This window comes from Ranitomeya imitator, chromosome 3 (assembly GCF_032444005.1).
Source record: "Ranitomeya imitator isolate aRanImi1 chromosome 3, aRanImi1.pri, whole genome shotgun sequence".
NCBI lineage: Eukaryota > Metazoa > Chordata > Amphibia > Anura > Dendrobatidae > Ranitomeya > Ranitomeya imitator.
Window position 1 is genome coordinate 196,053,070 of NC_091284.1, and position 27,435 is coordinate 196,080,504.

The 27,435-nt window shown below is 43.0% G+C and overlaps 1 protein-coding gene across 1 annotated transcript in view; it reads left to right on the forward strand.

Annotated features, from left to right (window-relative positions):
* CTTNBP2NL (CTTNBP2 N-terminal like) overlaps positions 1-27,435 on the forward strand; it is a 96,498-nt gene that overhangs the window by 36,079 nt on the left and 32,984 nt on the right. Inside the window, exon 2 of the mRNA XM_069761729.1 lies at positions 7,586-7,693. Coding sequence (XP_069617830.1) covers positions 7,595-7,693 — 99 coding nt within the window. The 5' untranslated portion in view covers positions 7,586-7,594. The remainder of the gene's footprint in view (positions 1-7,585; positions 7,694-27,435) is intronic.

Here is a 27,435-nt window from a genome sequence, read left to right on the forward strand (position 1 = left end):
AATTTCTACTTCCAAATACTTAACGTGTGCAGATATATAGTATTTTGGTGCTGTCTACATGTCCGTATTTTGCAGACCCTGTATCCGCCATAAAAAAACAAAAAAACCTACATCCGAGTCACTGATCAAAATCACTCATACAAGTGAAAATCCCAGGCTGCGCACTGATGCCATCATTGTATTGGGCAGGAGAATCTGCTGACACGGACGGTGAATGCGAAAGCACTCACCACGAATATCTGATCCAAAACACTGATGAAAATCAGTCCATTTTTAGTGAAGCTCATATTTTTCCTTTTATTTGAGGCTCAAGGTTCAGATTGTGTGTACTTTCCCGTACGTGTTGAATTGTCATTGCGCCTCTGCCATTTTAGCGTGGTTTGTATGGATTCCAGATGTCTACATTCATGGTGATTACCTTCTCCAAATTGGCCAAATCATTTCTGTGGATGTGGTTGATCTGAGGGCCCATCAGTCTAGGCATTAATCAACAATGATGACCTTTAATGTATCCAGGAGTTAATAAGTTAATTTATCCCAGATGTAAATCATCCATTTTTGATATTCCTGTAGCTTCCATGTGAAGGATCCCCCTCCACGTAGTAACTGCACTGGACGTGTAACACTTTTTTATGTTTTCTACCATGTGATAGTTTTTGTATAACAAAGAGTCTTCAGAGTATTTTGAAGCAGTTTTTGATGTGGATTTTAATGCAAACCTGCTTAAAAACTCAGTGTGAACATACCTTAACACAAGTTTTATTTTTTTTAAATGGAAGGGGTTAGTAACTTTATTGCAATTGTGCATATGGGTTGTTGGTTACTGCTGAGCCCACCTTGCTCACCACGTACTTTGATGTCAATCCTCAGGAATAACCTACTTACCGTGACATAATAGTATGTTGTTAAAGACCCTGCATGTGAATCTCTAAAGTGCCAGTATAAATTCGATGTCTGTGGTCCGTACAGCCACGCTGTCTTCATCTATGTCACAAGCATGCACGCCTGGGTTCAGCCGCCCTTAAGTCTTATTACTGAGCGTTGCCATATACATTAGATCAAACAAATTGACAAGGCAATTTAGTAGTAAATGACTATAATGGAGCCGAGCTTTGATCTCACACATTCCAACTTTGTATATTACAGTGGCTCACACCAAAACAAATTACATGATGATATTTTCTCCTGAAGTGCAAGTGAGCAGAGTACTCTGAGACTGTCCGCCCCGGTATACAATATACGCACAATAAAACCGTGCCAGGAACATGACAGACATATCATGCAGTTCATTTGGCTCACAAACTGCGTTTGTTCTGGCTGCATCTTCAGAGTTTCGTACTTTATTTATCCCTTTCCATTTGGACTGGTTTACGCAGCAACTTTTTGCGGCACTACTGATTTCATTTTTGTTCATTCAGCTATAGCTGCAGTCCAAAACATTACAGTGAGTGGTCTGCAAGTAGATGGAGCACATAAGTAGCACTACAAAAAGCAGCCTCTAGCCCAGATCTTAGTCCGTCATTTAGGCCGGGTGCACACGGTCAGTAATTGGCAGCGCTTTGGATACAGCACATGTCCACAGCGCCGCCGGCATTTGAATGCAGGTGATTCCGCATGTGTTCATTGACCCGTGCGAAATCACCGCGTCCAATACATTGTACGGGTGAAATTTATCTTGCGAAGGCTTGCGTCTCCGCAAGATAAATAGACATTCTGTGGTCTGGAAAGATGCGCCACATGTCCGTCTCCGCAGCTGGGCCACGGGCATCGGTGCACACATAGTGGGCATGGGATTTCTTGAAATCCCATCCACTATGCTGTAACATCTGGCCCCTGCGGATGTGTGCGGCATCCAACCAGCAGCATTTACTGACCTTGGGAATGTACCCTTAAAGTTTCCCTTCAGTAATTGTTACAGGTGACGTACGTTATGGCCGTGTAAGAGACTTGTAGTAATAGTGTTCAATCAAAGGAATCTACTACCGTGTAATCCATAATGGCAATAATGCAGGAGGAGATCTCCACTCTAGTCTATAGAGCAGTGAATTATAATAAGACATTCACTAATTGATGGGTGACAGATACCATTATTTTTTTTTAATGCTTTTTGATAAGCCTTCAATAATATTACAGCAGAGGATATGTACAGGCTTTTAGGTAGCAACTTTAGTCTGTAAGAGTAGTGCCTGACCTCTATAGCGAGGGAAGTCTATGTTCAAAATATACATGGGACTTACAAACGTGTTGTATGATAGTCAGTGGCATAGTCTGGTGTCAGTGCCCAGGGTATAACCCAGTAATAAAGCTCCCTTTAACCAGATAATGACTCCAAAATAAATGGTCCCCCAAAAGTACTAATTCCAGGACATTAACGTTTTAAATGCTCAAAATAGGTAATTACGGCACTCCTGTGGATGGTGCCCAAGTAGGATCCTATCCCATGTGAATTTTGTAGAAAACGTGGCACTTAGGTAAATGTTGTACGCATTCTGCCTGTAACCCTGTGCACCCTTCAATTTGTCTGACTGATGAAGGTCATTGTGGGACCGAAACGTCGTCTTAATTTTGTGTGCAAGAAATCCTAAAATAAAGAAGACATTTCGGTCCTACAATGACCTTCATCATTGAGACAGATTGCAGTGTGCACAGGGTCACAGGCAGAATGCTTACAACATTTACCCGAGCGCCACGTTTTCTACAAGATTAACGTCTTGTAGGCCGTGAGTCTACTGCAGCCTGTGGTCTACAGGTTGGAGAGTGGTGGAGCGGGGAGCCTACCACAGGATCCAGCGGCTCTTACCCGGAGATCAGAGGCACTATTACCGAAGTGAGGCCATTTTCACTTGCTTTGTTCTTTGTGCTCCTAAGAATTGTGTATTCCAACCTCCTCTATGACGCTGATGACAGTTGTTATTGATGGTTTTTATGTGGGTGAAAGCCTACTCTAAGAGAAAATGGCAATTATATAAAACTAGATGGCAGCCCGATTCTAAAGAATCGGGAGTCTAGAATCCATATATACTTTATTTATTCAAATGTAAGAATAATACAATTAATAAATAATAGTAAGAAAGAACAAAAATAATAGGCAGTATATGGAGAAAACACCAAACAAAAGTTCAAAATTGGTGTGAAAATGTCACTGAACCACTGCACAACTAAATATATATAGTTTTGGTAAATGGTATTATCATTTTTTTGACGAAATTCGGCAGGAGCTTGAAGAGCAACGTCACTGGGCCCGCCTCCACGCAGTAGAAACTTGCTGTGAGGTAAAAATTCAAAAATCACACCAAAATGGCGGGCGGAGTGTGTCACAGTACGGCACGTTTCTGATTGGTCGCTCGCAGCAGGCGGCAACCAATCAGACACTGGACACTGTTGACGTCAGTTATCTCCGGACATTAGCTCCGGACATTAGCTCCGGACAAAGCCACGGAAGTTGGCACAAATTGCAGGAAGTAGTATTCTAGGCAATTATATATTAGATGAATAAAAAATGTGTAACTATCGCTGTGCTTTCTATGTAGTGGAGCCTCATTATTGCTTGTATATATTTAGGGTCAATGTTTACATGGGCAGATACGCTGCAGATAATTCTGTCTGGGTTTGTATTTGTCTAATATGGGCACATTGCATAGCCAGAAAAAGAAAAAAAAATCTGCATCTGAAATTGACCTGTAGCGTAGATCTTTAATCCGCAGCATGTCAAATTTATGTTGTGGATATGTATGACAGGTTTAATACTTAATATTTTACAACCCTTAAGGTGAAATCCAATAGAAATCTTCATCAAGATCTGCAACTAATCAACATATCATACATGCGGATTTTTCCGTGGATTTGAATACAAATTTGTCTTAAATCTGATGAAAAATGTGTATGTGTGAAGTGAACATCCCCCCAAGTCTTCCACGTCTCCCTGCAGTTTGGTGATGCAAACATGTGTTGAGCTATAGTGCTGGTGCCAAAGGAATTTTACTGAGTAATGAAATTGATCTTGGCAAGTGAGGCTCTTCGTGTAAGAAATAATTATTTTATAATGCAGCAATGTATTTTCCATCAGAGGGCTCATTAATGGGTGTAGATAATGGCAGGTGAGCATGGCAGCTTCGGATCACTGCAGGCATAAAGGAAAGGCTGCTTATGCATGTTTCTAGATTCAGAATCCATGAGAAAAAGCTTCTCTGTAAAATGAGGCATATATACAGTTAAAACCAGAAGTTTACATACACTAAATAATAAGACACATATGCATGTTTTTCTCAATATCTGACATGAAATCAGAATTAACATTTCCCATTTTAGGTCAATTAGGATTACCATAATTACCGGTATTATTAATTTGCCAAATGCCAGTGTTTTAAGGCATTTTTATTACCTACTGCAAAGTCATAAGTGTACATTAGTATTTGGTACCATCGCCCTTAAACTGAATGACTGGATGAATGTCAAATGTTTGGGTTCTCCTTCTACAAGCTTCTCACAATAGTTGGTCGGAATTTGGGCCCATTTCTCCTGACAAAACTAATGTAACTGATCCAGGCTTGTAGGTCGCCTTGCTCGCACCTGCCTTTTCAGCTTTGCCCATACATTTTCAATAGGATTGAGATCAGGGCTTTGTGATGGCCGCTCCATAACACTGACTTTGTTATCCTTAAGCCACTTTGTTACCATTTTGGCAGTATGCTTCTGGTCATTGTCCGTTTGGAAGACCCATTTCTGCCCAAGCTTTAACTTCCTGGCTGATGTCTTGAGATGTTGTTTCAGTATTGCCACATAATCCTCTTTTCTCATGATGCATCTATTTTGTGAAGTGCACCAGTCCCTCCTGCAGCAAAACAACCCCACAACATGATGCTGCCACCCCCATGTTTCGCAGTTGGGATGGTGTTCTTAGGCTTCCAAGCTTCTCCTTTTTTCCTCCAAACGTAACGATGGTCATTATACCCCCAAAATTCAAATTTAGTTTCTTCAGACCACAGGACATGTCTCCAAAATTAATATTTTTGTTCCTGTGTTCATTTGCAAACATTAATCTGTCTTTTTGTATGCTTATTCCTGGCAGAGTGGCTTTTCAGCCCATGTTGATACAGTACTCGTTTCACTGTGGATGTTGACACAATGTTACCAACTTCCGCCATATTCTTCACAAGGTCTTTTACTTTGTCCTTGGGTAGATATGCACATGTCGGACCAAAATACGTTTACCTCTGGGACACAGAATCCATCTCCTTCCTGAATGTTATGATGGCTGGACATTCCCATCTTGTTTGTACTTGCATATAATTGTTTGTATAGATGAACGAGGCACTTTCAGGTATCTTGAGATTGTACCCAAGGATGAGCCAGACTTGTGCAAGTCCACAATTCTCTTCTTGATATCTTGGCTGATGTCTTGAGACTTTCTCATGATGCTACACAAAGAAGCAGAGTGTTTCAGGTGTGCATTAAAATACATCCATAGGTGTGTCTCTAATTAACTCAGATGTTGCCAAAAAAAACAATCAGAAGCTTGCAAACACCTGACATCATCATATGGGCAGTCCAGGCATAGTAATCTCAGTGTATGTAAACTTTGACTTTGCAGTAAGTAACAAAAATGCCTTAAAACATTCTCATTTTCTTGCTTGCGCTCTCTCCCTCTTTCTCTAAGATTACTCTATATAGTATGAAGGATAAATTCCTCATTGCTGTAGGTCCAGCCACTAGGTTCCCAGTGTTCCTGAGAGCCGGGCTCTGGGCACCATGCTCTGCTTAAATCTTACAGAGCTGTATGTGCTGAACCTCTAATTCATTGTTGATGGAATTACTGGTAAATAAATAGACCGGCCACAGGTCTGCTGACCTGAACGTAATAGCCTCATATGTGCCAAAGTTAAGGTCAGGCAACTTGTGGCTTGTCGGCACATTATGGCCAATACTCTGACCATGCACATGAATTTGGCCTTACTTTGAGATGTCTAAGAGTGTATCCATTTTAAGGGTCTTTTGATATGCAGGCATGCATCAGGCTTTATATAAAACATGCACAGACAGTGGTGCACTAAATCGAAGCACCTAAAATCCAATTACATGTGACATTAATAAAGCAAAACTGAGGGGCAGACGTAAACCACAGGTGTAATATGTAAATCATTTTGCAACTTCCTCAGTAAGGCTAGTTTCACATTTGCGGATGAGGGCCTTGAGGAAGACTGCATAGTTCCTCTGTTAAACCCCGCCTCTTCCTTCAGCTCCGCCTACGTTGGTACGCGTCCTTCGTACCCTATCTTTAACATTGGGTACGCAGGCCATGTGGATGTATGCGGATGCCTCCGCATGCGTCGTTTTCATGTTGCGCAGACTGCAACAAAATGCAACATGTTGTACTTGACGCAGGTCAGCGCAGCGTGAAAACGACGCATGTGGAGGCATCCGCATAGCCTGCATACCCAATTTTAAAGATAGGGTACGCAGGACACATGCCGACGTAGGCGGAGCTGAAGGAAGAGGTGCGGCAGTGGGCGGGGCTTAATTGAGGAACTACGCAGTCCTCTACAAGGCCCTCTGCCGCAAATGTGAAACCAGCCTAATCCCACAAAATGGCTGCGGCCCTTCGACAACCCCTCCCCCCCCCGATCGTTGTAACCATTTCAATCTTGGCTGAGACATTGTTTGCTAAGAAATGATTTCACGGAAAGACATGACGGTGCATTTGTCTGTATTTACTGATTCACTCACTACTAATGTGTCATGTCTGTGCGTTTCCCTCACCCGTGTATGAGTAAGGTGACCTGTCTGGGTGTGGCGTGGGAGTAAGGCATTGTGTATTCTGCCCTGATGCCACCGGCATTATTATCAGCACCCTGGAGAAATTTCAGATGTGCAATCTTTATCATGGTCAGCCTGTAACACTGATCGCTGTACCATTAATTCCTGTGGACAACAACCAATATGGCTGCACTTTAAAGTTGTCACTTTCATAAGCTTTTCGCCAGAGAAACACTGTTGCATTTTTGATGATAATGTGTTTTCTTTATTGACCGTATGGTATTTACTTTTATTCGTTTGCCTTGGATTTAATGTATTTTGTCTGGTCTCAGGTTCTGCTGTATTATGCAGATACTATACAACACTACTTCTGGGGAAGAATACCTCTATTCTGGCACTGGGCGCCGTGTGGCACCACCGAGGCTCAGGTGTGCGGCGACATTTCTATACTGAAATAGGCAATTCCTGTCAGAAATTGGACAATTTTCTCAAATTTGATGTCTAGAACCTCTGACGAAAGTAAAGTCTCTGTCCATTGTGTTACAGATTCCCTGATCACAAACCAAGGCAAATCCACATCCTGCAGCTATGGATGTTTTTTATTTCCATTTTAAATGGTCCTAGAATTTCTACATTCATACAAATGCCACGTGTGGTTGTGTTGTGGTCAGTATACTCTTCGGTGCATTTTTAAGCTGATTTATTTGGTCTATAGTATTAACCTCTGCGTCATGGAGAATAGCCATATAGAATATTCTATTTTTACCATTGTTTTTTTTTTTTGTGTGTGTGTATCATGTAATTTTTTTTTTTTTTTACTTTCTTACTTTAGGGCGACACAATGAATCTAGAAAAACTCAGCAAACCAGAGTTGCTGACACTACTTAGCATCTTAGAGGGGGAGCTCGAAGCCCGAGAGCTTGTAATCGAGGCAATTAAGGTAAGTTTTGTGTTGTCGCTCATTATTCTTGTATAACTCTACCCATAGAGAAGTAAAAAAATATATATATTTCTTTTCGCATTTTTCCTCTAGAATGTATTGTACAGCTTCAAAATGGTTCTCTCTAAGGTTATGTTCACATGTTGTGTTTTTTTTCTGCTCTTTTTTATTCAAATTAAAATCTGTGTTTTTCAGTACCAGCAAAAGCAATGAAATTTCAGAAATCTCATGCGCACACACTCATTTTTTTCCTGACTGAATTGGAAAACTGTCGCTTTTTTCCGCATTTTGTCACCCATAGAAAACAATGAGTAAGTGCAAAAACGCAGTAAGAAATGTAGGTATCAGGTTTTGCTGCAGAAAGCTCAGGAACATCATACCATGTTGTGGCAACCAAATTACAGCAACATGGTCTAAATCTAATTTGTGGTGGTGTGTTGTAATTCCTCACACATTGAGATGCTGAGAGTCCGTGTGAGCGAAAAACCAGAAAGATTGTTGGAGTGGCATTCCATGGATCAGTAGGGTTCCTATGGTCGACCTCCCAAAAATCACTGACAGTGCTAGAATATGCCATCTCGCATCACTTTTTGTAGTGGGCGATCCCCTTTTAATTATCTATATTTGATTTAATGTGCTTTTCCTGAGTCCATAAAATGTAAGCAAGCTCCAGATCTGTTAATTTCTGGCACCCATATCGGGAAATTGCAGAAGTTAGAAGTCACCTGCCACCAAGATAATTCTGTTAGTCTACCGGCTGATACTGTATATAGGGCTCGATTCATGACGTTTTCTGGCATAATGCGCCTTCGAATTCTACAATTTTTGCTTAATATGAAGTTGTGCAAAAATTTGGTGACTTTGGGGTTTTTTCCCACTAATTTCATACAGCTCTGCAACAGTGAGAGGAGCTTGGGGGGGTGATGGGGAATGACAGAGACCGCCCAACAAATTTACGCCAGAAATATTTCTCCAGTCTCTGACTGCATTAACATTTGTGGCGGAGGTGCACTGCGGTGCTCACTAGTTGTAATATGTAAACAGGAACACATGGATTTTTCCTCTCTGAACCCTGTTCACACAGGTTATATACAGATGATCAGGTTTTTAAATACATCAGATAGGGATTGCATACATTAGTTAGGACTGCTCTGATAAGGGTATACCGTGAAGATTGGTAGAGCAGCTTAGTATACATTTTTTGCAAAAAACGTATCAACCAAATACCCTGTTTTTTACATCTTTTACTAGCACTTGCGGATTACTGCAACATTTTTTCAAACTGAGTGTTTTTGGTTTCACTATTCTCTTTTGTGTCTTCTAGTTGTAATATGTGCCTCATTCATTAAGTTGATGTGTGCCTTGAAATGAATTAGGCGCACCTTACACCAGAATTCCCATGATTAAGACTGGTGTGCACAACCCCTGTCTTAAACAGTCGGGCCTGTAGTTTTGTGACAAAAGAGCCAGTATAAAGCGTAACGCTGAGTAAACTCTCTGTTCTGTCTGTTCCTAGGAGTCCAGGAGGCGGTGCTAATCTATGACCGCTAGCTAGCTCTGTATACATGCTCGCATAGGGTAGGCTGTCAATCTAGTAAGCCTGGACACTGGGCACTCTGGGTGTCTAGGATAGCTGAGAGGCCTCTTTACTGTATCAAGGGACAAAAACAAAAGTGACTTTTTTTTTATGAGCTCGCCCCCATGCTCTTTAACATGTTTCTCAATATTTTGCAGAGCCTGTGTATCTCGTGCAGTGGCGGGCGGATACATCACGTCATTGCATTCCTTACTACAGTTTGCACAATATTATTGCCATTCCTTATCTGTGACACGCGACTGAGCTGGCCTCGATCTGTCATCTCGCTGTCCTTTTAAATCTCCACTATGGCATGTGAGCCGCCTACTCTCTTAAGGGTTAAATCTGTCATGTAGCTCTCGGATGCAGTGTGATTTGCTGCTGTTCCTGTGCCATTTCCATATATTTGTCCAATTTTTGGCACAATTGTGCTACGCTCCCACAATGAGCTTTTGGTGAGTTTTTGACCTTCAAAAACGCAGCGTCTTGCGGTTCTAGCAAAGTGGATGGATTTATAGAAATCTCATGCCCACCGCGCTTCTTTCTAATGCCACGTACACAGTCTGCGGTGAGTTTTTTTTTTAAAACCGCAGCATGTTGTGGGTACGTAACCATTGACTTGGAGTGATATGTGGACCTGTAGGGAAGCGTCACGGCCATTCAGCATGCAAATCGTTTTTTTCTGGATTTAATACACTTGCAGCTTTAAGATAAGGAATGGTATCAGTAATTTATCTTTGCGCACATCTCGGTGAGACTGCCCTACCCACATGCCCTGTCACGCCATTCAAGGATTTGATTTCCCAATATGGGCCATTTGCAGAAGTGCAGCCGAGCTCTGAGCTCTTTAGCAGGACTCTGAAAGGCTTGTGTGCCAAGATTAAACCCCTGAGCTGATTTAGATGCCTTAATAAGGGCTCAGAGCAGTAAATATTTAAATCCACTTGTTAGAAACAGAATTTGTTTTCGTCCCGTCCTGTGATCGGTCACAGTGGCCCTTAAGTGAGGGTGGCCTGCTGGTCCTCGGATATAGTGCTTTTTACTACATGGCCAATGCAGGTGAATCTAATAGTTAGTCTCTTAAAATCCTTTGTATCCCTGCAAATTGTCACTGCCTTGGATTACAGATGTAAGACGTATGTGCACGGTATACTGTGGGAGTATATGCAATTATTGGAGTAGGAGGAACTCTGCGGCAGCTGTAGAGAATATGGACATCAACATATTGGCCTTTTTAGGATTGGTTCTCCGTGTATATTATCTGCCATTCTTTAGATATTCTATATTACAGGGTCAGCTGCTCATCAGGCTTTTTACTTCCCAATTAAAAAAGAAATGGGTTAATCCATAGAAAATAGCCCACATTTTCAACAAATAATAAAGGAACACAAAAGTCGCATGTACATTTGCACCATTCAAAACTGCGGTGACCTTCACAATCTATTGTTGGGAAAAAATCAATTATTTTTCAATTTTCTTTTTAAATCCCCTCGTGAATGGGCAAAGTTTTGCTTGGCTGAAAAAGGGGCAACTCAGATTTTCCCCCAAATAACTCTGGGTAGGCGGCTATGGATAATTCTACACGGTCATTTGGGCAGTTATCGTTTCCAGCACTTGTGTGCATTCATAAGTGGATGATGACTGAATATTCTATGAGGCCTTAATACAAGAGATCAATCACAGTGCTTTCCTCGCCTTTATATTGTGCTTTTTATTATAAATGCCATGGAACAGGCCAGGAAGGAGGGGGAAGGTTAGGCTGTGGCAGCCACAGAATAGGAAGTGTTTAGTGTGCTAGGCAATGATTTCATCAGCATCTGGAGCTGTGGCCAGCAGCAGAAGTGACAGGCCGCCAGGAAAAAGCCACAAAGACCAGTTCAGCAAAACTGAGATGTCTTTGTCTCTCGCTTCTATGATCTGTAGTTTCATATCCTCTAAGCTTCTCTGAATAAAAACTCCATGGGGTTCATTAATCAATTCGGCAAGTACCACATGGTGATATCAGAAATAATGTGGGTGGTGGCATTACCCTCTTACTCTGACGAGGGGCAGTACCCCAAAACACCCTGTCTGCAGATTGTAAGGCTCATCAAAGGGGGTCGATATTGACTTTTGCCAGGCTTGACTGTCACTTTCTGCAAGGAGAGACATTACCCCTTGGCTTCTTGTGTTGAAAATACTGTGTTGTGCCGTGATGATGTATAAAGTCTAAGGCTACTTTCACACTAGCATCGTTGCCTGCAGGATGCGTTTTTTCTCCATAGACTGTAATTAGCGACGCATTGCGACACGTTGCATCCGTCGTGCGACGGATGCGACGTGTTTTTGCAATCCGTCGGGACAAAAAAACGTTGCTTGTCTGTCGGGTCCGCTTTTTCCGACCTCGCATGCCGCCGCCTCCTCCCCGGACCTTACAATGGGGCAGCGGATGCGTTGTAAAACTGCATCCGCTGCCCCCGTTGTGATTTTACTTCACAGCATGCGACGGTACGTCGGCCCGATGCACTGCGACGGGCCCGTACCGACGCTAGTGTGAAAGTAGCCTAAGGCTGTTTTCTCCCTGAGTTTGAGATTTTCTTCAAGATCTACTTAAAAAAAAAAAGTGACATGCACATTTTTTTCCCTACGGGGCATTTGTCAAAACATCTACAGGGAAAAAAAATCTCAAACTCCTCACATGAACACTAAAGTGGATTCCCATTGAAATGAATAGGTAGAATTTTCCTAGCGTTTTTTGAGCAATATTTTGGAGAGACTGTAAACATAGCTCAAAGATCTCCATACACATTCGAGAGATGATGGACGATGTTTCCCAACTGAGGGTTCCTGTGTTATCTGAGACAGGCACTGCTAGATGTCTCTGGAGGTGGTTTATCTCTTTAAGAAAAAAAAGGATCGGCAGTCCGAAATTGCCAAGCCGGAACCTTCTCTCCACCGACATAATGTTTCTGGAGCCCACATTATATTAGACCAGGGGTGAACAATTCATTTTCTCGGAGGACCACATGAAACCCCTTGACTGTGGTGGAGGGCCGAACCAATAGGCTGAAATTAATTCTGTTCAATATTAATATTAACATAATATTTATAATTTTTATTTTAATATTTGTATCACTTAATCACTTACTTAATCTTTAGCAAAGAGTCCCTTTTACATATTTTTTAGCATGCACAGGCAGCTATGAAGATGTTCCATCAGGGTGGGCTGTTTGATTACCATAAACCAGAAAACTAGCTTGTGTGTGCTAATTTTTGATCTGAGAACAAAATTAGGTTTCCTCTCCTGAAAGAAGCACTCCAGCATTTTTTTATTTGTGCATATAAATCTTATTCACCATTAATATTCTTGATGTTTATTTTATCCCACCACAGTTATATCTATACTAGATGGTGGCCCGATTCTAAAGCATCGGGTATTCTAGAATATGTATGTATGTATATATGTCGCGCTTAGCACAGCCACTTAGTATATAACACAGCCACGTAGTATATAACACAGCCACGTAGTATATAACACAGCCACGTAGTATATAACACCGCCACGTAGTATATAGCACAGCCAGCCACGTAGTATATAGCACAGCCAGCCACGTAGTATATAGCACAGCCAGCCAGTTATATCTATACTAGATGGTGGCCCGATTCTAAAGCATCGGGTATTCTAGAATATGTATGTATGTATATATGTCGCGCTTAGCACAGCCACGTAGTATATAACACAGCCACGTAGTATATAACACAGCCACGTAGTATATAACACAGCCACGTAGTATATAACACAGCCACGTAGTATATAGCACAGCCAGCCATGTAGTATATAGCACAGCCAACCACGTAGTATATAGCACAACCACGTAGTATATAGCAGCCACGTGGTATATAGCAGCCACTTAGTATGTAACACAGCCCATGTAATATATAGCACAGCCCACGCAGTAGATAACAGCCCACGTAGTATACAGCACAGCCCACGTAGTATATAAACAAGAATAAAGCTGAATGGCACTAAGATACGAAGCGTGTACTCACTGGTGCGGCAAGTTCAGCTGGGTCGAGGACTCCACCCGCAAATGTGCATGGAACTTGGCGTGCTGGCTTGAAAAAACATAAGTTGCAATCCAATGAAAAAGAAATATAGCCGCACTGCTCAATATCTGGACCCGTTGAAGCGTGTCATACGCAAAACGGCCGTAGTCCATTAACAACACCAGATTGTTCTGCTATCACTGTGCCCTCTTAAACCATGTCCACAGTTTATTGTTGAAATAAAGGACAAAGGTTTTTTTACTGGAAGTATTGAGCAGTGCGGCTATATTTCTTTTTCATTGGATCACGTAGTCTATAACACTGCCAATGTAATATATAACAGCCCACACAGAATATAACACTGCCCATGTAGTATATAGCAGTCAGGCAGTATATTAAACAGCCCACGTAATATATAGCTTAGCCCACGTAGTATATAACACAGCCCACGTAGTATATAACAGCCCGCGCAGTATAGAACACAGCCCGCGCAGTATAGAACACAGCCCGCGCAGTATAGAACACAGCCCGCGCAGTATAGAACACAGCCCGCGCAGTATAGAACACAGCCCGCGCAGTATAGAACACAGCCCGCGCAGTATAGAACACAGCCCGCGCAGTATAGAACACAGCCCGCGCAGTATAGAACACAGCCCGCGCAGTATAGAGCACAGCCCGCGCAGTATAGAGCACAGCCCGCGCAGTATAGAGCACAGCCCACGCAGTATATAGCAGTGAGGGCACCATATCCCTGTTAAAAAAAAAAAAAAAATTAAAAAGATATATACTTACCCTCCGGTGTCCAACGAAGCTGTCCTGATGCGCGGAATGCTGCCGCCAGCTTCCGTTCTCAGTGATGCATTGCGAAATTACCCAGATGACTTAGCGGTCTCGCAAGACCGCTAAGTCATCTGGGTAATTTCGCAATGCTTCACTGGGAATGGAAGCTGGCGGCAGCATCGCGCGCATCGGTGGACGCAGGAAAGTGAGAATAGCACATTTTTTTATTTTTTTTATTATTATTTTTAACATTATATCTTTTTACTATTGATGCTGCATAGGCAGGATCAATAGTAAAAAGTTGGTCCGGGATGGGGTGACACATTGGCACTGACTGGAGGAGAGTAGGGAGGGGCCAATTCGTGGCCGGACTAAGAGTCCGCGCTAATTCGCGGGCGGACTGCGACTATCGCTGATTGGTCACGCCCGTAGTATATAACACAGCCCATGTAGTATATAACACAGCCCATGTAGTATATAGCACAGCCACGTAGTATATAGCACAGCCACGTAGTATATAGCACAGCCACATAGTATATAGCACAGCCACATAGTATATAGCACAGCCACGTAGTATATAGCACAGCCCACGTAGTATATAGCACAGGCCACGTAGTATATTGCACAGGCCACATAGTATATTGCCCAGCCACGTAGTATATTGCCCAGCCACGTAGTATATTGCCCAGCCACGTAGTATATTGCCCAGCCACGTAGTATATTGCCCAGCCACGTAGTATATTGCCCAGCCACGTAGTATATTGCCCAGCCATGCAGTATATAGCACAGAGATGTAGTATATAACACAGCCCATGAAGTATCTAACACAGCCCACGTAGTATATAGCAGTGTGGGCACCATATCTCTGTTTTAAAAAAGAATTAAAATAAAAAACAGTTATATACTCACCTTCCGTCGGCCCTTGGATCCAGCCTAGGCGTTTACCGATGCTCCTCGCGACGCTCTGGTCCCAAGAGTGCTTTGCGGTCTCGCAAGATGACGTAGCGGTCTCACGAGACCGCAACGCATGGACTGGTCACCGGGCTGGATCCGGAAGGTGAGTATATAATGATTTTTTATTTATTTATTTATTTTTTTAACATTAGATCCCGCGCCAATGTCGCTGATTGGTCACGCCCAACCGGCACGACCAATCAGCGAAGCGGGATTTAAATCCCGAGCCAATGTCACCCAATCAGCGAAGCGTGATTTAAATCCTGCGCCAATGTCTCTGATTGGTCGCGCCAGCTTGGCGAGAGCAATCAGCGAAGCGGGATTGATTTGTCACGCCGGCTGGGCGCAACCAATCAGCAAAGCGGTGGGACCGGAGCATCGCGAGCTGCAAGACAAGCTGCTGCGGAGGCGACGGAAGGTGAGAATATCACAATTTTTTTTTATTATTATTTTTAACTTATCTTTTTACTATTGATACTGCATAGGCAGCGTCAATAGTAAAAAGTTCAAGTGAAAGGTCAACGTGTGCACAACCTTAAAGTGGTGCATGGGTAGGTTCCCAAACCATTGGATAAATAGTAACAAAACCCAGCACTCAACTTGTTGTGAGAAGAAGATTGGATACTTTATTTTATTGCAACGCACAATTCAAACGTTTCGGTCACACATGTGACCTTCATCAGTGACAAAGATTGGGATAGTAGATAAATACTGATGGCTATATGCGCTGCCAATGATGTCCAGAGTACAGCGTCAATCTTAAATGAGAGTCTCTTAACCCCTTCACCCCAAAGCCTGTTTTCACCTAAGTGACAGGGCCAATTTTTACAATTCTGACCATTGTCACTTTATGAGGTTATAACTCTGAAACGCTTCAACGGATCCTGGTGATTCTGACACTGTTTTCTCGTGACATATTGTACTTCATGATAGTGGTAAAACTTCTTCGATATGACTTGCATTTATTTGTGAAAAAAACAAAAATTTGTCGGAAATTATGAAAATTTAGCAATTTTCAAACTTAGTTTTTATGCCCTTAAATTAGAGAGTTATATCACATAATATAGTTAATAAACAACATTTCCCACATGTCTGCTTTACATCAGCACAATTTTGGAAACATAATTTTTTTTTGTTAGGACGTTATAAGAGTTAAAAGTTGACCAGCGATTTCTCATTTTTGCAACAAAATTTGCAAAACCATTTTTTTACGGACCACCTCACACTTGAAGTGACTTTGAGGGGTCTATATGACAGAAAATGCCCAAAAGTGACACCATTCTAAAAACTGCACCCCTCAAGGTACTCAAAACCACATTCAAAAAGTTTATTAACCCTTCAGGTGCTTCACAGGAATTTTTTGAATGTTTAAAAAAATTGAACATTTAACTTTTTTTTCACAAAATTTTTACTTCAGGTCCAATTTGTTTCATTTTACCAAGGGTAACAGGAGAAATTGGACCACAAAAGTCGTTGTACAATTTGTCCTGAGTACGCCGATACCCCATATGTGGGGGTAAACCACTGTTTGGGCACATGGCAGAGCTCGGAAGGGAAGGAGCGCTATTTGACTTTTCAATGCAAGATTTGCTGGAATTGAGATCGGAGCCCATGTCACGATTGGAGAGCCCCTGATGTGCCTAAACAGTGGAAACCCCCTCAGGTGACACCATTTTGGAAAGTAGACCCCCTAAGGAACTAATCTAGATGTGTGGTGAGCACTTTGAACCTCCAAGTGCTTCACAGAAGTTTATAATGTAGAGCCGTAAAAAAAAATTGTTTATTAATTTTCACAAAAAATGATCTTTTTGCCCCAAATTTTTTATTTTCCCAAGGGTAAAAGGATAAATTGGACGCCAAAAGTTGTTGTGCAATTTGTCCTGAGTACGTCGATACTTCATATATGGGGATAAACCACTGTTTGAGCGCATGGCAGAGCTCGGAAGGGAAGGAGTGCCATTTGACTTTTCAATGCAAAATTGGCTGGAATTGAGATCGGATGCCATGTCGCATTTGGAGAGCCCCTGACGTGCCTTAACAGTGGAAACCCCCCACAAGTGACCCCATTTTCGAAAGAAGACCCCCTAAGGAACTTATCTAGATGTGTGGTGAGCACTTTTAACCCCCAATTGTTTCACTAAAGTTTAGAATGTAGCATTGTGAAAATTAAAAAATCATTTTTTCTTTCCACAAAATGATGTTTTAGCCCGCAATTTTTTTTTCCCAAGGGTAACAGGAGAAATTGGACCACAAATGTTATTGTCCAATTTGTCCTGAGTACGCTGATACCCCACATGTGGGGGGGAACCACCGTTTGAGTGCATGGCAGAGCTCGGAAGGGAAGGAGCACCGTTTGAAATGCAGACTTAGATGGAATGGACTGCAGGTGTCATGTTGCATTTGCAGAGCCCCTGATGTACCTAAACAGTAGAAACCCACCACAAGTGACCCCATATTGGAAAATAGACCCCCCAAGGAACTTATCTAGATGTGTTGTGAGAGCTTTGAACCAACAAGTGTTTCACTACAGTTTATAACGCAGAGCCGTGAAAATAAAAAATATTTTTTTTTACACGAAAATGATATTTTATCCCCTATGTTTTTATTTTCCCAAGGGTAACAGGACAAATTGGACCCCAAAAGTTGTTGTCCAACTTGTCCTGAGAACGCTGATACCCCATATGTTGGGGGGAACCACTGTTTGGGTGCACGGCAGAGCTCGGAAGGGAAGGAGCGCCATTTGAAATGCAGACTTAGATGGATTGGTCTGCAGGCGTCATGTTGCATTTGCAGAGCCCCTGATGTACCTAAACAGTAGAAACCCCCCACAAGTGACCTCATATTGGAAACTAGACCCCCCAAGGAACTTATCTAGATGTGTTGTGAGAGCTTTGAACCAACAAGTGTTTCACTACAGTTTATAACGCAGAGCCGTGAAAATAAAAAATATTTTTTTTTCCACGAAAATGATATTTTATCCCCTATGTTTTTATTTTCCCAAGGGTAACAGGTCAAATTGGACCCCGAAAGTTGTTGTCCAACTTGTCCTGATAAATATGTTGGGGGGAACCACTGTTTGGGCACACGGGAGAGCTCGGAAGGGAAGGAGCCCTGTTTTACTTTTTCAAAGCAGAATTGGCTGGAATTGAGATCGGACGCCATGTCGCGTTTGGAGAGCCCCTGATGTGCCTAAACAGTGGAAACCCCCAATTATAACTGAAACCCTAACCCTAACCCTAACCCTAGCCCTAACCCTAGCCCTAACCCTAGCCCTAACCGGAAAATGGAAATAAATACATTTTTTTACATTTTATTATTTTTCCCTAACTAAGGGGGTGATGAAGGGGGGTTTGATTTACTTTTATAGCGTTTTTTTGGCGGATTTTTATGATTGGCAGCTGTCACACACTAAAAGACGCTTTTTATTGCAAAAAATAGTTTTTGCATCACCACATTTTGAGAGCTATAATTTATCCATATTTTGGCCCACAGAGTCATATGAGGTCTTGTTTTTTGCTGGACGAGTTGACGTTTTTATTGGTAACATTTTCGGGCAGATGACATTTTTTGATCGCTTTTTATTCCGATTTTTGGGAGGCGGAATGAACAAAAACCAGCTATTCATGAATTTCTTTTGGGGGAGGCGTTTATACCGTTCCACGTGTGGTAAAATGGATAAAGCAGTTTTATTCTTCGGGTCAGTACGATTACAGCGATACCTCATTTATGTAATTTTTTTATGTTTTGGCGCTTTTACACAATAAAAACTATTTTATATAAAAAAATAATTGTTTTTGCATCGCATTATTCTGAGAGCTATAACTTTTTTATTTTTCTGCTGATGATGCTGTATGGCAGCTTTTTTTTTGCGGGACAAGATGACGTTTTCAGCGGTACCATGGTTATTTATATCCGTCGTTTTGATCGCGTGTTATTCCACTTTTTGTTCGCCTGTATGATAATAAAGCGTTGTTTTTTGCCTTGTTTTTTTTTTTTTTTTTTTTTACGGTGTTCACTGAAGGGGTTAACTAGTGGGATAGTTTTATAGAGCGGGTCGTTACGGACGCGGTGATACCAAATATGTGTACATTTATTGTTTTTTTTTTTTTTACATAAATAAATGGATTTATTGGGAAATGGTTTTTTTTTTTTTTTATTTGGGGATTTTTTTTAATTTTTTTTTACACATTCTATTTTTTTTTTTTTTTTTACTTTCTAACATTGTCCCAGGGTGGGACATCTCAGTATTAGATCAGATCGTTGATCTGACACTGTGCATAGCACACTGTCAGATCAACGATCTGACAGGCAGCTTAGCTGGCTTCCAGCGCCTGCTCTCAGCAGGCGCCGGCTAGCCAGGTCACACCATGACCCGGAAGGAGTCCGGCGGCCATCTTGGATCCGGGGACTCCTTCCGGGTCACCGGAGCAACGCGATCTCATTGCGTTGCTCCGGTGGGAGAGCGCAGGGAGCCCCCGTCCCTGCGCGATCCCCCTCTATGCCGCTGTCACTACTGACAGCGGCATCAGAGGGGTTAAATGCCCGCGATCGGCGATAGCGCCGATCGTGGGCAATGCTGCGGGGTGTCAGCTGTCGTATACAGCTGACACCCGCACCCGATCACCGTGGCGCTCAGCGCGAGACCGCGGTGATCGGTGCGCCGTACTAGTACTGCTGCTGGCACTAATGCAGTGCCGGCAGCGCAGTACTAGTACGGCGCGTGTCGCGAAGGGGTTAATGCAGCCTTAAGGAGAGCTGATTCCGCGGTGTCCTACAGCGGTTGACACCGCGGAATCGGCTCTCCTTAAGGCTGCATTAAGAGACTCTCATTTAAGATTGACGCTGTACTCTGGACATCATTGGCAGCGCATATAGCCATCAGTATTTATCTACTATCCCAATCTTTGGCAGCGCATATAGCCATCAGTATTTATCTACTATCCCAATCTTTGTCACTGACGAAGGTCACATGTGTGACCGAAACGTTTGAATTGTGCGTTGGGATAAAATAAAGTATCCAATCTTCTTCTCACAACAAGTTGAGTGCTGGGTTTTGTTACTATTTAGTAAAAAGTTCGTCACATAGGGTTAATAGCATCATTAACAGACTGCGTCACACCGCGTTATGCCGCGGTGTATCGCAGTCAATTTAACGGACTGCTACAACGCTATGTGGGCGGCGGGCTTTGACTGGGGGGTAGTATAGAGGGGGCACTGACTGCAGGGGAGTAGGGAGCGGCCGGACTGTGCCCGTCACTCCCAAGAGTGCATTGCGGTCTCGCGAGATGTTAACGTGCGGTCTCGCGAGACCGCTACGTCATCTTCTCGCAAGACCGCGATGCATGGATCGGTCACCGGAGCATCGCGAGGAGCGGGAAAGGCCTGGGTTGGATCCGGAAGGTGAGTATATAATGATTTTTTATTTATTTTTTTATTATTTTTAACATTAGACCTTTTTACTATTGATGCTGCATAGCAGCATAACGTGATCCGTTAATGCTGCCATTAACCCCGTGTGAGCGCTGACTGGAGGGGAGTATGGAGCGGGCTTTTTGCCGCCGGACTGTGCCCGTCGCTGATTGGTCGTGGCTGTTTTGCCGTGTCCAATCAGCGACTTGGGATTTCCGTCACAGACAGACAGAAAGACGGAAGTCACCCTTAGACAATTATATAGTAGACTAGATGGAGGCCTGTTGCTATCGCATCGGGAGGGCGGTAATGTCACGATGGGGGCAGGCATGCGGTGCTGTTGTTACCTAATGGCATCCTGTGATAATCTAATGACTTTTTCATCAGGGGACTTATGTGCTTCACGCCTACGCTTCTATGCATTGTTTTTGTCCCAGTGATGCTGTTGCTCTTCAAGAGTCTCATTTGCCTTTTGTTGTCTTCGACGTTGTGCCTTTGCTGCTTTCCTTTCATTGTCATTGGCATACTTTTTAGGAGGAGCCATGTTGGCGTTGATACAAATGAAAGTTAATTTTAAAAATTGTCTGTGTCTGACCATGCACGGGGCATACCACAGCTCCTGGGCAGGGGAGGAAGCAAAAGACAATACTGACATTACAGCAGGAGATCGCAGAGAATACATTTTGTGAGGTAAAATATTTTTTAAAAACAGTCAGTGACATATTTTACCTCACAAAATGAATCCACTGTGATCCCCTGCTGTGATGTCAGTATTATCTTTTGCTTCCTCCCCTGCCCAGGAGATGTGGTATGCTACGTACATGGTAAGACAGTCAATTTTTTATATGAACTTTCGTTTGTGGGAAAACCCCTTTAAGCCGGGATCACACATACGCGAGATATGGCCTAGTTTCACAGGTGAAAGCCCAGCTCTGGCGCCGTCACTTCGGAGCGGAGTGTGTAGCTCCATGTATTGCTGTGTGGCCGCACGCTCTGCTCCGGAGTGCCGGCGACAGAGCTGGGTTTTCACCTGCGAGACTCGGCCGTATCTCACGTATGTGTGATCCCTGCCTTAAAGTGACCGGCTTCATCTCCGTGATGACACTTTGCGCATCTACCGCTGGGATCAGCAGAATGATTCACTGTACCTTTGTGTAATTCACGCAGGCGCAGTAAATCACATTAAAACTGTGCATGCACTCCTCCTGTACAAAGATGGTGGCAGTCAGTGAATCATTTGGCTGATCCCGGCGGTGACTTGTTCGTAACAGTTTTCCGTTGGTGGTACCGCGCAAGAGGCTGCGTGAGCGTGTGAGGTGCGTACGGCGTATAAAGTGTGTGTGGTGCGATGGTGTTCCGCTGGTGGTACCGCGCAATAGGTTGGTACCAGCAGCAGTTTCCCTATTGGGATGCCCATCACTTGGGTGTCCCAATATGGCGGTCGGTGAACTTCCTCTGCTTGGAATTCTTGGATCCGGTGACATATGGACAGAACAGGAAGTGAAAACATTACAAGGCAATTACATAAATAGATATTTCTCCCTCTTTATTTTAGGAGGTTGTATCATGTGATATCCAGTACTTGCTGAAATGTGTACACAGGTTGCCACTTTCTGAAGGCCTGCAAATTATAGGATGACCTCATCACTCTGCAGCTCAGACTCCTCCCCTCAGCTCCACCCTCCGTTTCCTTCTGTCCATTTACCCATACAACTAAGGATATAGGTGAAGACTTATGAAATGATCGGAAAAAAAAGCTCTCTGCTCATCTCTGCAGCACAAAATATAAATCCTGTTATTTACTGTTATGCTATGAAAAAAAAGTGAAAACTGCACTCTGATAATTGCTTTTTCTGTTAGATATTTTCATAGATCTGACCAACTATTAATTCCTCTTATGTAAGAAAGCAGCGATTTTAATAGGTGAGACAGCTGAAGCTGCAGCACATGGGGTACACTAAGACTGCCTTATACATCACATAGGATGCACTGCTGTGACACCCTGCTGTATATACATTACTTTGGATATTCTGATACCTCTGTATACACCACATAAGGTACACTGAGACTTCTCTATACACCACATAGGGTACACTGAGACCTCTATATACACCACATTGGGTACACTGAGACATCTCTATACACCGCATAGAGTACACTGAGACATCTCTATACACCACATAGAGTACACTGAGACTTCTCTATACATCGCATAGGGTACACTGAGACTTCTCTATACACCACATAGGGTACACTGAGACCTCTATATACACCACATTGGGTACACTGAGACCTCTGTATACACCGCATAGAGTACACTGAGACTTCTCTATACATCGCATAGGGTACACTGAGACTTCTCTATACATCGCATAGGGTACACTGAGACTTCTCTATACAGAGCATAGGGTACACTGAGACTTCTCTATACAGAGCATAGGGTACACTTAGACATCTCTATACACCGCATAGAGTACACTGAGACTTCTCTATACATCGCATAGGGTACACTGAGACTTCTCTATACATCGCATAGGGTACACTGAGACTTCTCTATACATCGCATAGGGTACACTGAGACTTCTCTATACACCGCATAGAGTACACTGAGACATCTCTATACACCGCATAGAGTACACTGAGACTTCTCTATACATCGCATAGGGTACACTGAGACTTCTCTATACACCACATAGGGTACACTGAGACCTCTATATACACCACATTGGGTACACTGAGACCTCTGTATACACCACATATAGTACACTGAGACCTCTGTATACACCGCATAGAGTACACTGAGACTTCTCTATACATCGCATAGGGTACACTGAGACTTCTCTATACACCACATAGGGTACACTGAGACCTCTATATACACCACATTGGGTACACTGAGACCTCTGTATACACCACATATAGTACACTGAGACCTCTGTATACACCGCATAGAGTACACTGAGACTTCTCTATACATCGCATAGGGTACACTGAGACTTCCCTATACATCGCATAGGGTACACTGAGACTTCTCTATACATCGCATAGGGTACACTGAGACTTCTCTATACACCACATAGGGTACACTGAGACCTCTATATACACCACATTGGGTACACTGAGACCTCTGTATACACCGCATAGAGTACACTGAGACTTCTCTATACATCGCATAGGATACACTGAGACTTCTCTATACATCGCATAGGGTACACTGAGACTTCTCTATACATCGCATAGGGTACACTGAGACTTCTCTATACACCACATAGGGTACACTGAGACCTCTATATACACCACATTGGGTACACTGAGACCTCTGTATACACCGCATAGAGTACACTGAGACTTCTCTATACATCGCATAGGGTACACTGAGACTTCTCTATACATCGCATAGGGTACACTGAGACTTCTCTATACATCGCATAGGGTACACTGAGACTTCTCTATACATCGCATAGGGTACACTGAGACTTCTCTATACATCGCATAGGGTACACTGAGACTTCTCTATACAGAGCATAGGGTACACTGAGACTTCTCTATACACCGCATAGGGTACACTGAGACATCTCTATACACCACATAGGGTACACTGAGACTTCTCTATACACCACATAGAGTACACTGAGACTTCTCTATACATCGCATAGGGTACACTGAGACTTCTCTATACATCGCATAGGGTACACTGAGACTTCTCTATACATCGCATAGGGTACACTGAGACTTCTCTATACATCGCATAGGGTACACTGAGACTTCTCTATACATCGCATAGGGTACACTGAGACTTCTCTATACACCACATAGGGTACACTGAGACTTAGGGTACACTGAGACTTCTCTATACACCACATAGGGTACACTGAGACTTCTCTATACACCACATAGGGTACACTGAGACTTAGGGTACACTGAGACTTCTCTATACACCACATAGGGTACACTGAGACTTCTCTATACACCACATAGGGTACACTGAGACTTCTCTATACACCACATAGTGTATTATGCTATAATGAATGTCCTAAGCCCTAAAATAAAGTATCGTATATGGGTAATACAAAGTGCGTAAGAGATGTAGATAAGTAGCCTATATAGAAAGTCCTAGGCCTTTAAATAAAATAAGGTGCATAAAAGATGTAAGTTTACATCCCACAGGAAATCCTAGACCCTCCGATATGAGATGTAGGTGAAATAAACTTTGCAGACAAACAGATTAGATCTAAGCACTATAATGCTATGGTCTGGTATATCTGTGTTATAGACATTTGCCCTTTTTAAATGTTTTTTTAATGTTTTTATTTGGCTTGTTAATAAACTAGAAACATTTTTTCGGTTATGCTAGTCTTTGAATGCAGCTTTTGAGACATGAAATTTATGGCAGCAAAACTTTTCTGCAAATATACATGGCCTAAATATTGTGCACTCGTTCTGCTTAAATTGATCCTCGTTTTTTTGTGTGCCAATAATTCATTTTCTTATCTCTTCTTAGCTATGAAATAAGTTGATAAATGTTAGTCCTTATGCAATCAGTACACATGCTGTGAATACTTGAAATATTTCTAGGTATATAGCCGTCTATAAATCCAGCACATTTACAGCAATGTGATAAATATGAACGGTTTAGCTGGAGCGTTATCAAGCGTCTACCTCCGTCATGTCAGGTCTATCTCGCTGAACTCTCCCAGGCCCCTTCTCCCGACGTCCCTTCCTGTTTACTATGCCTGGTATCATAAAGGCTCCTCTTATACCGGCTGCAATGACATTTCCAGGCACAGAACGTCTTTCATACAGCACTGGCGGTTAGCCCACTTCAGCTACTGTAAAGTTGGGCTCAGTGGCTGCAGATAGCGGTTAGCTCCCAAGCGTGTTATACCACAGATCCAGCGACCTCATCGGAATCCCTATTAACCATTTTTCCGATAAGAGATACCGAAATGTTAAATAACAGCCATTATTTTCTTCTGCTTGGACAGAATCCACACTGTGTAGCGACACTCCACTTGGAATATAAGATCTGAATGAGTCTCTATGCCAAGCCATGTGCTGCACACAGTAAGCTGGTGTTCGCTTCTGACGTCACAGTGACCTCTTAGCCACACGCTGACTCCTCTAGTACACTAAATACAAGCATGAGGTGGTCTTCTAAAAACGGTATGCTCCAAGCAGCGGAAGAGTCAACAGCTTTTTTCTAGCAGATTTCTGGATGCAGTGAAACACAGAATCCCATTCAGTAGTTATAGTTTAACTCATTGCACACCAGATTTGTTCATTCCGTACTGCCAATATTATTAATATGCGACTAATTTATTTTAGGATTTAAAAGGTTGATCAAGATTTAAAGAGAATCTATCACAAGGTTTTTGGTACTTTATCTGAGAGCAGCATAATGTAGGAAACTCGACCCCCGATTCCAACAATGTATCACTTGGTTTACTGGTGCAGTAGTTGTGACACAATCTGTGTTTTTAGATGTAGCAGAGCTGAGGAAGATAGCCCCGCCCACACCAGAGCTTTCTGTGTACATTGTCCATTGATGGTGAACTGCTTATCAGAGGAGGGGTTGTGGTCTAGACAGTGATAATTTCCTGGTGATAAAACATTTATGGACAGCACGGTGGCTCAGTGGTTAGCACTGTTGCTTTGCAGCGCCGTGATCCTGGATTCAAATTCCACCAAGGACAACATCAGCAAGGAGTTTCTCTCCATATTTGCGAGGGTTTCTTCCATTACTCTGGTTTCCTCCCACTTTCCAAAGTCCTACTGATAGGGAATTTAGATTGTGAGCCCCAATAGGGACAGCAATGATAATGTATGTAATGCACTGGGAAATATGAAAGCGCTGTATAAGCAAACCATAATAAGATATTGAAACATCACACAGTCTAATAAGTGACACATCCCTGTGTCTCAACCCCCATCTCATGCGGTCTTTGTTCAGCCATTATGACTGTACTAGATGGAGGCCCGATGCTATCGCATCGGTAAGGTGGTCACGTCCTGATGGGGGCAGGCTTTGCAGCACTGAGAATCTCTTAAGTGTAAATCTTGAGGTTTAAGTCAAGGCTATAAAGCAAGGGGAAAGTAGTTGATTCCAAACTTCCACCAATTCAGAGGCTCCTGGCATGCGTGTTACAGCATCTGTCAAACAACGACATGCTGTGACGCAGTTCATAAATAAACAGATCAACTGCGCATGCGCTTCCTGGGTTCACGCATGCGCAGTTAATGTGCCCGGCCTCTGTCATCTGCCTCTACAAAGATGGCAATCTGATTTACTGCGCCTGCGTAGTGAATCATTTTCCTACGGCTGCCTGGCAGGGAGGGCACCCGGTGGTTTGGGTCCGAGTGGCGGCCGGGATCCCAGCGGCGGCCTGGATCCCAGTGGTGGGGAGGGTTCCTTGCAGCGTGGGTTTCTTGCGGCGGGGAGTCCCAGCAGCGGACCAGTTGGTGGTACTGCACAAGGGCCTGGTACCACCAGTGGGTGCCATATTGGAATACCCATCACTTGGGTGTTCCAATATGGCGGTCGGCGTACTTCTGGTGTGGCGTGGTGGATTGTGGGATTTGAGGACGTTCAGATGGAAGTGGATAACAGACAATTTAAGGTAATTATATAAATAGATATTTGTGGTAAGAACACTGAACCTTCTCCTGCAGATTTGGCTGTCTCTACACGCCGTTGAGCATGTCTATATGATCCGTCCCCAAGTAGACGGAGTCCTATCAGATGGTGCCTATGCAAAATAATAATTCTGAACCAAATGGCTATTCTTCCTTTCATCCAACTGACTCTGCTTTCAGTGATGGTACAAAACACCGGAATCTGTGGATTGGGATGATACTTTTCTAATGTGGCACTTAACTGAGTTTTCTCTCCCATGTTGTGCACCCTTTCCCTGCAGGAAAGTCTAGCAATCACCGGTAGAAAGCGAGAGGAGATTGTCAGCCCTGAGCGGCCATCAGCCAGGCACAGTGTGCTGTTGAA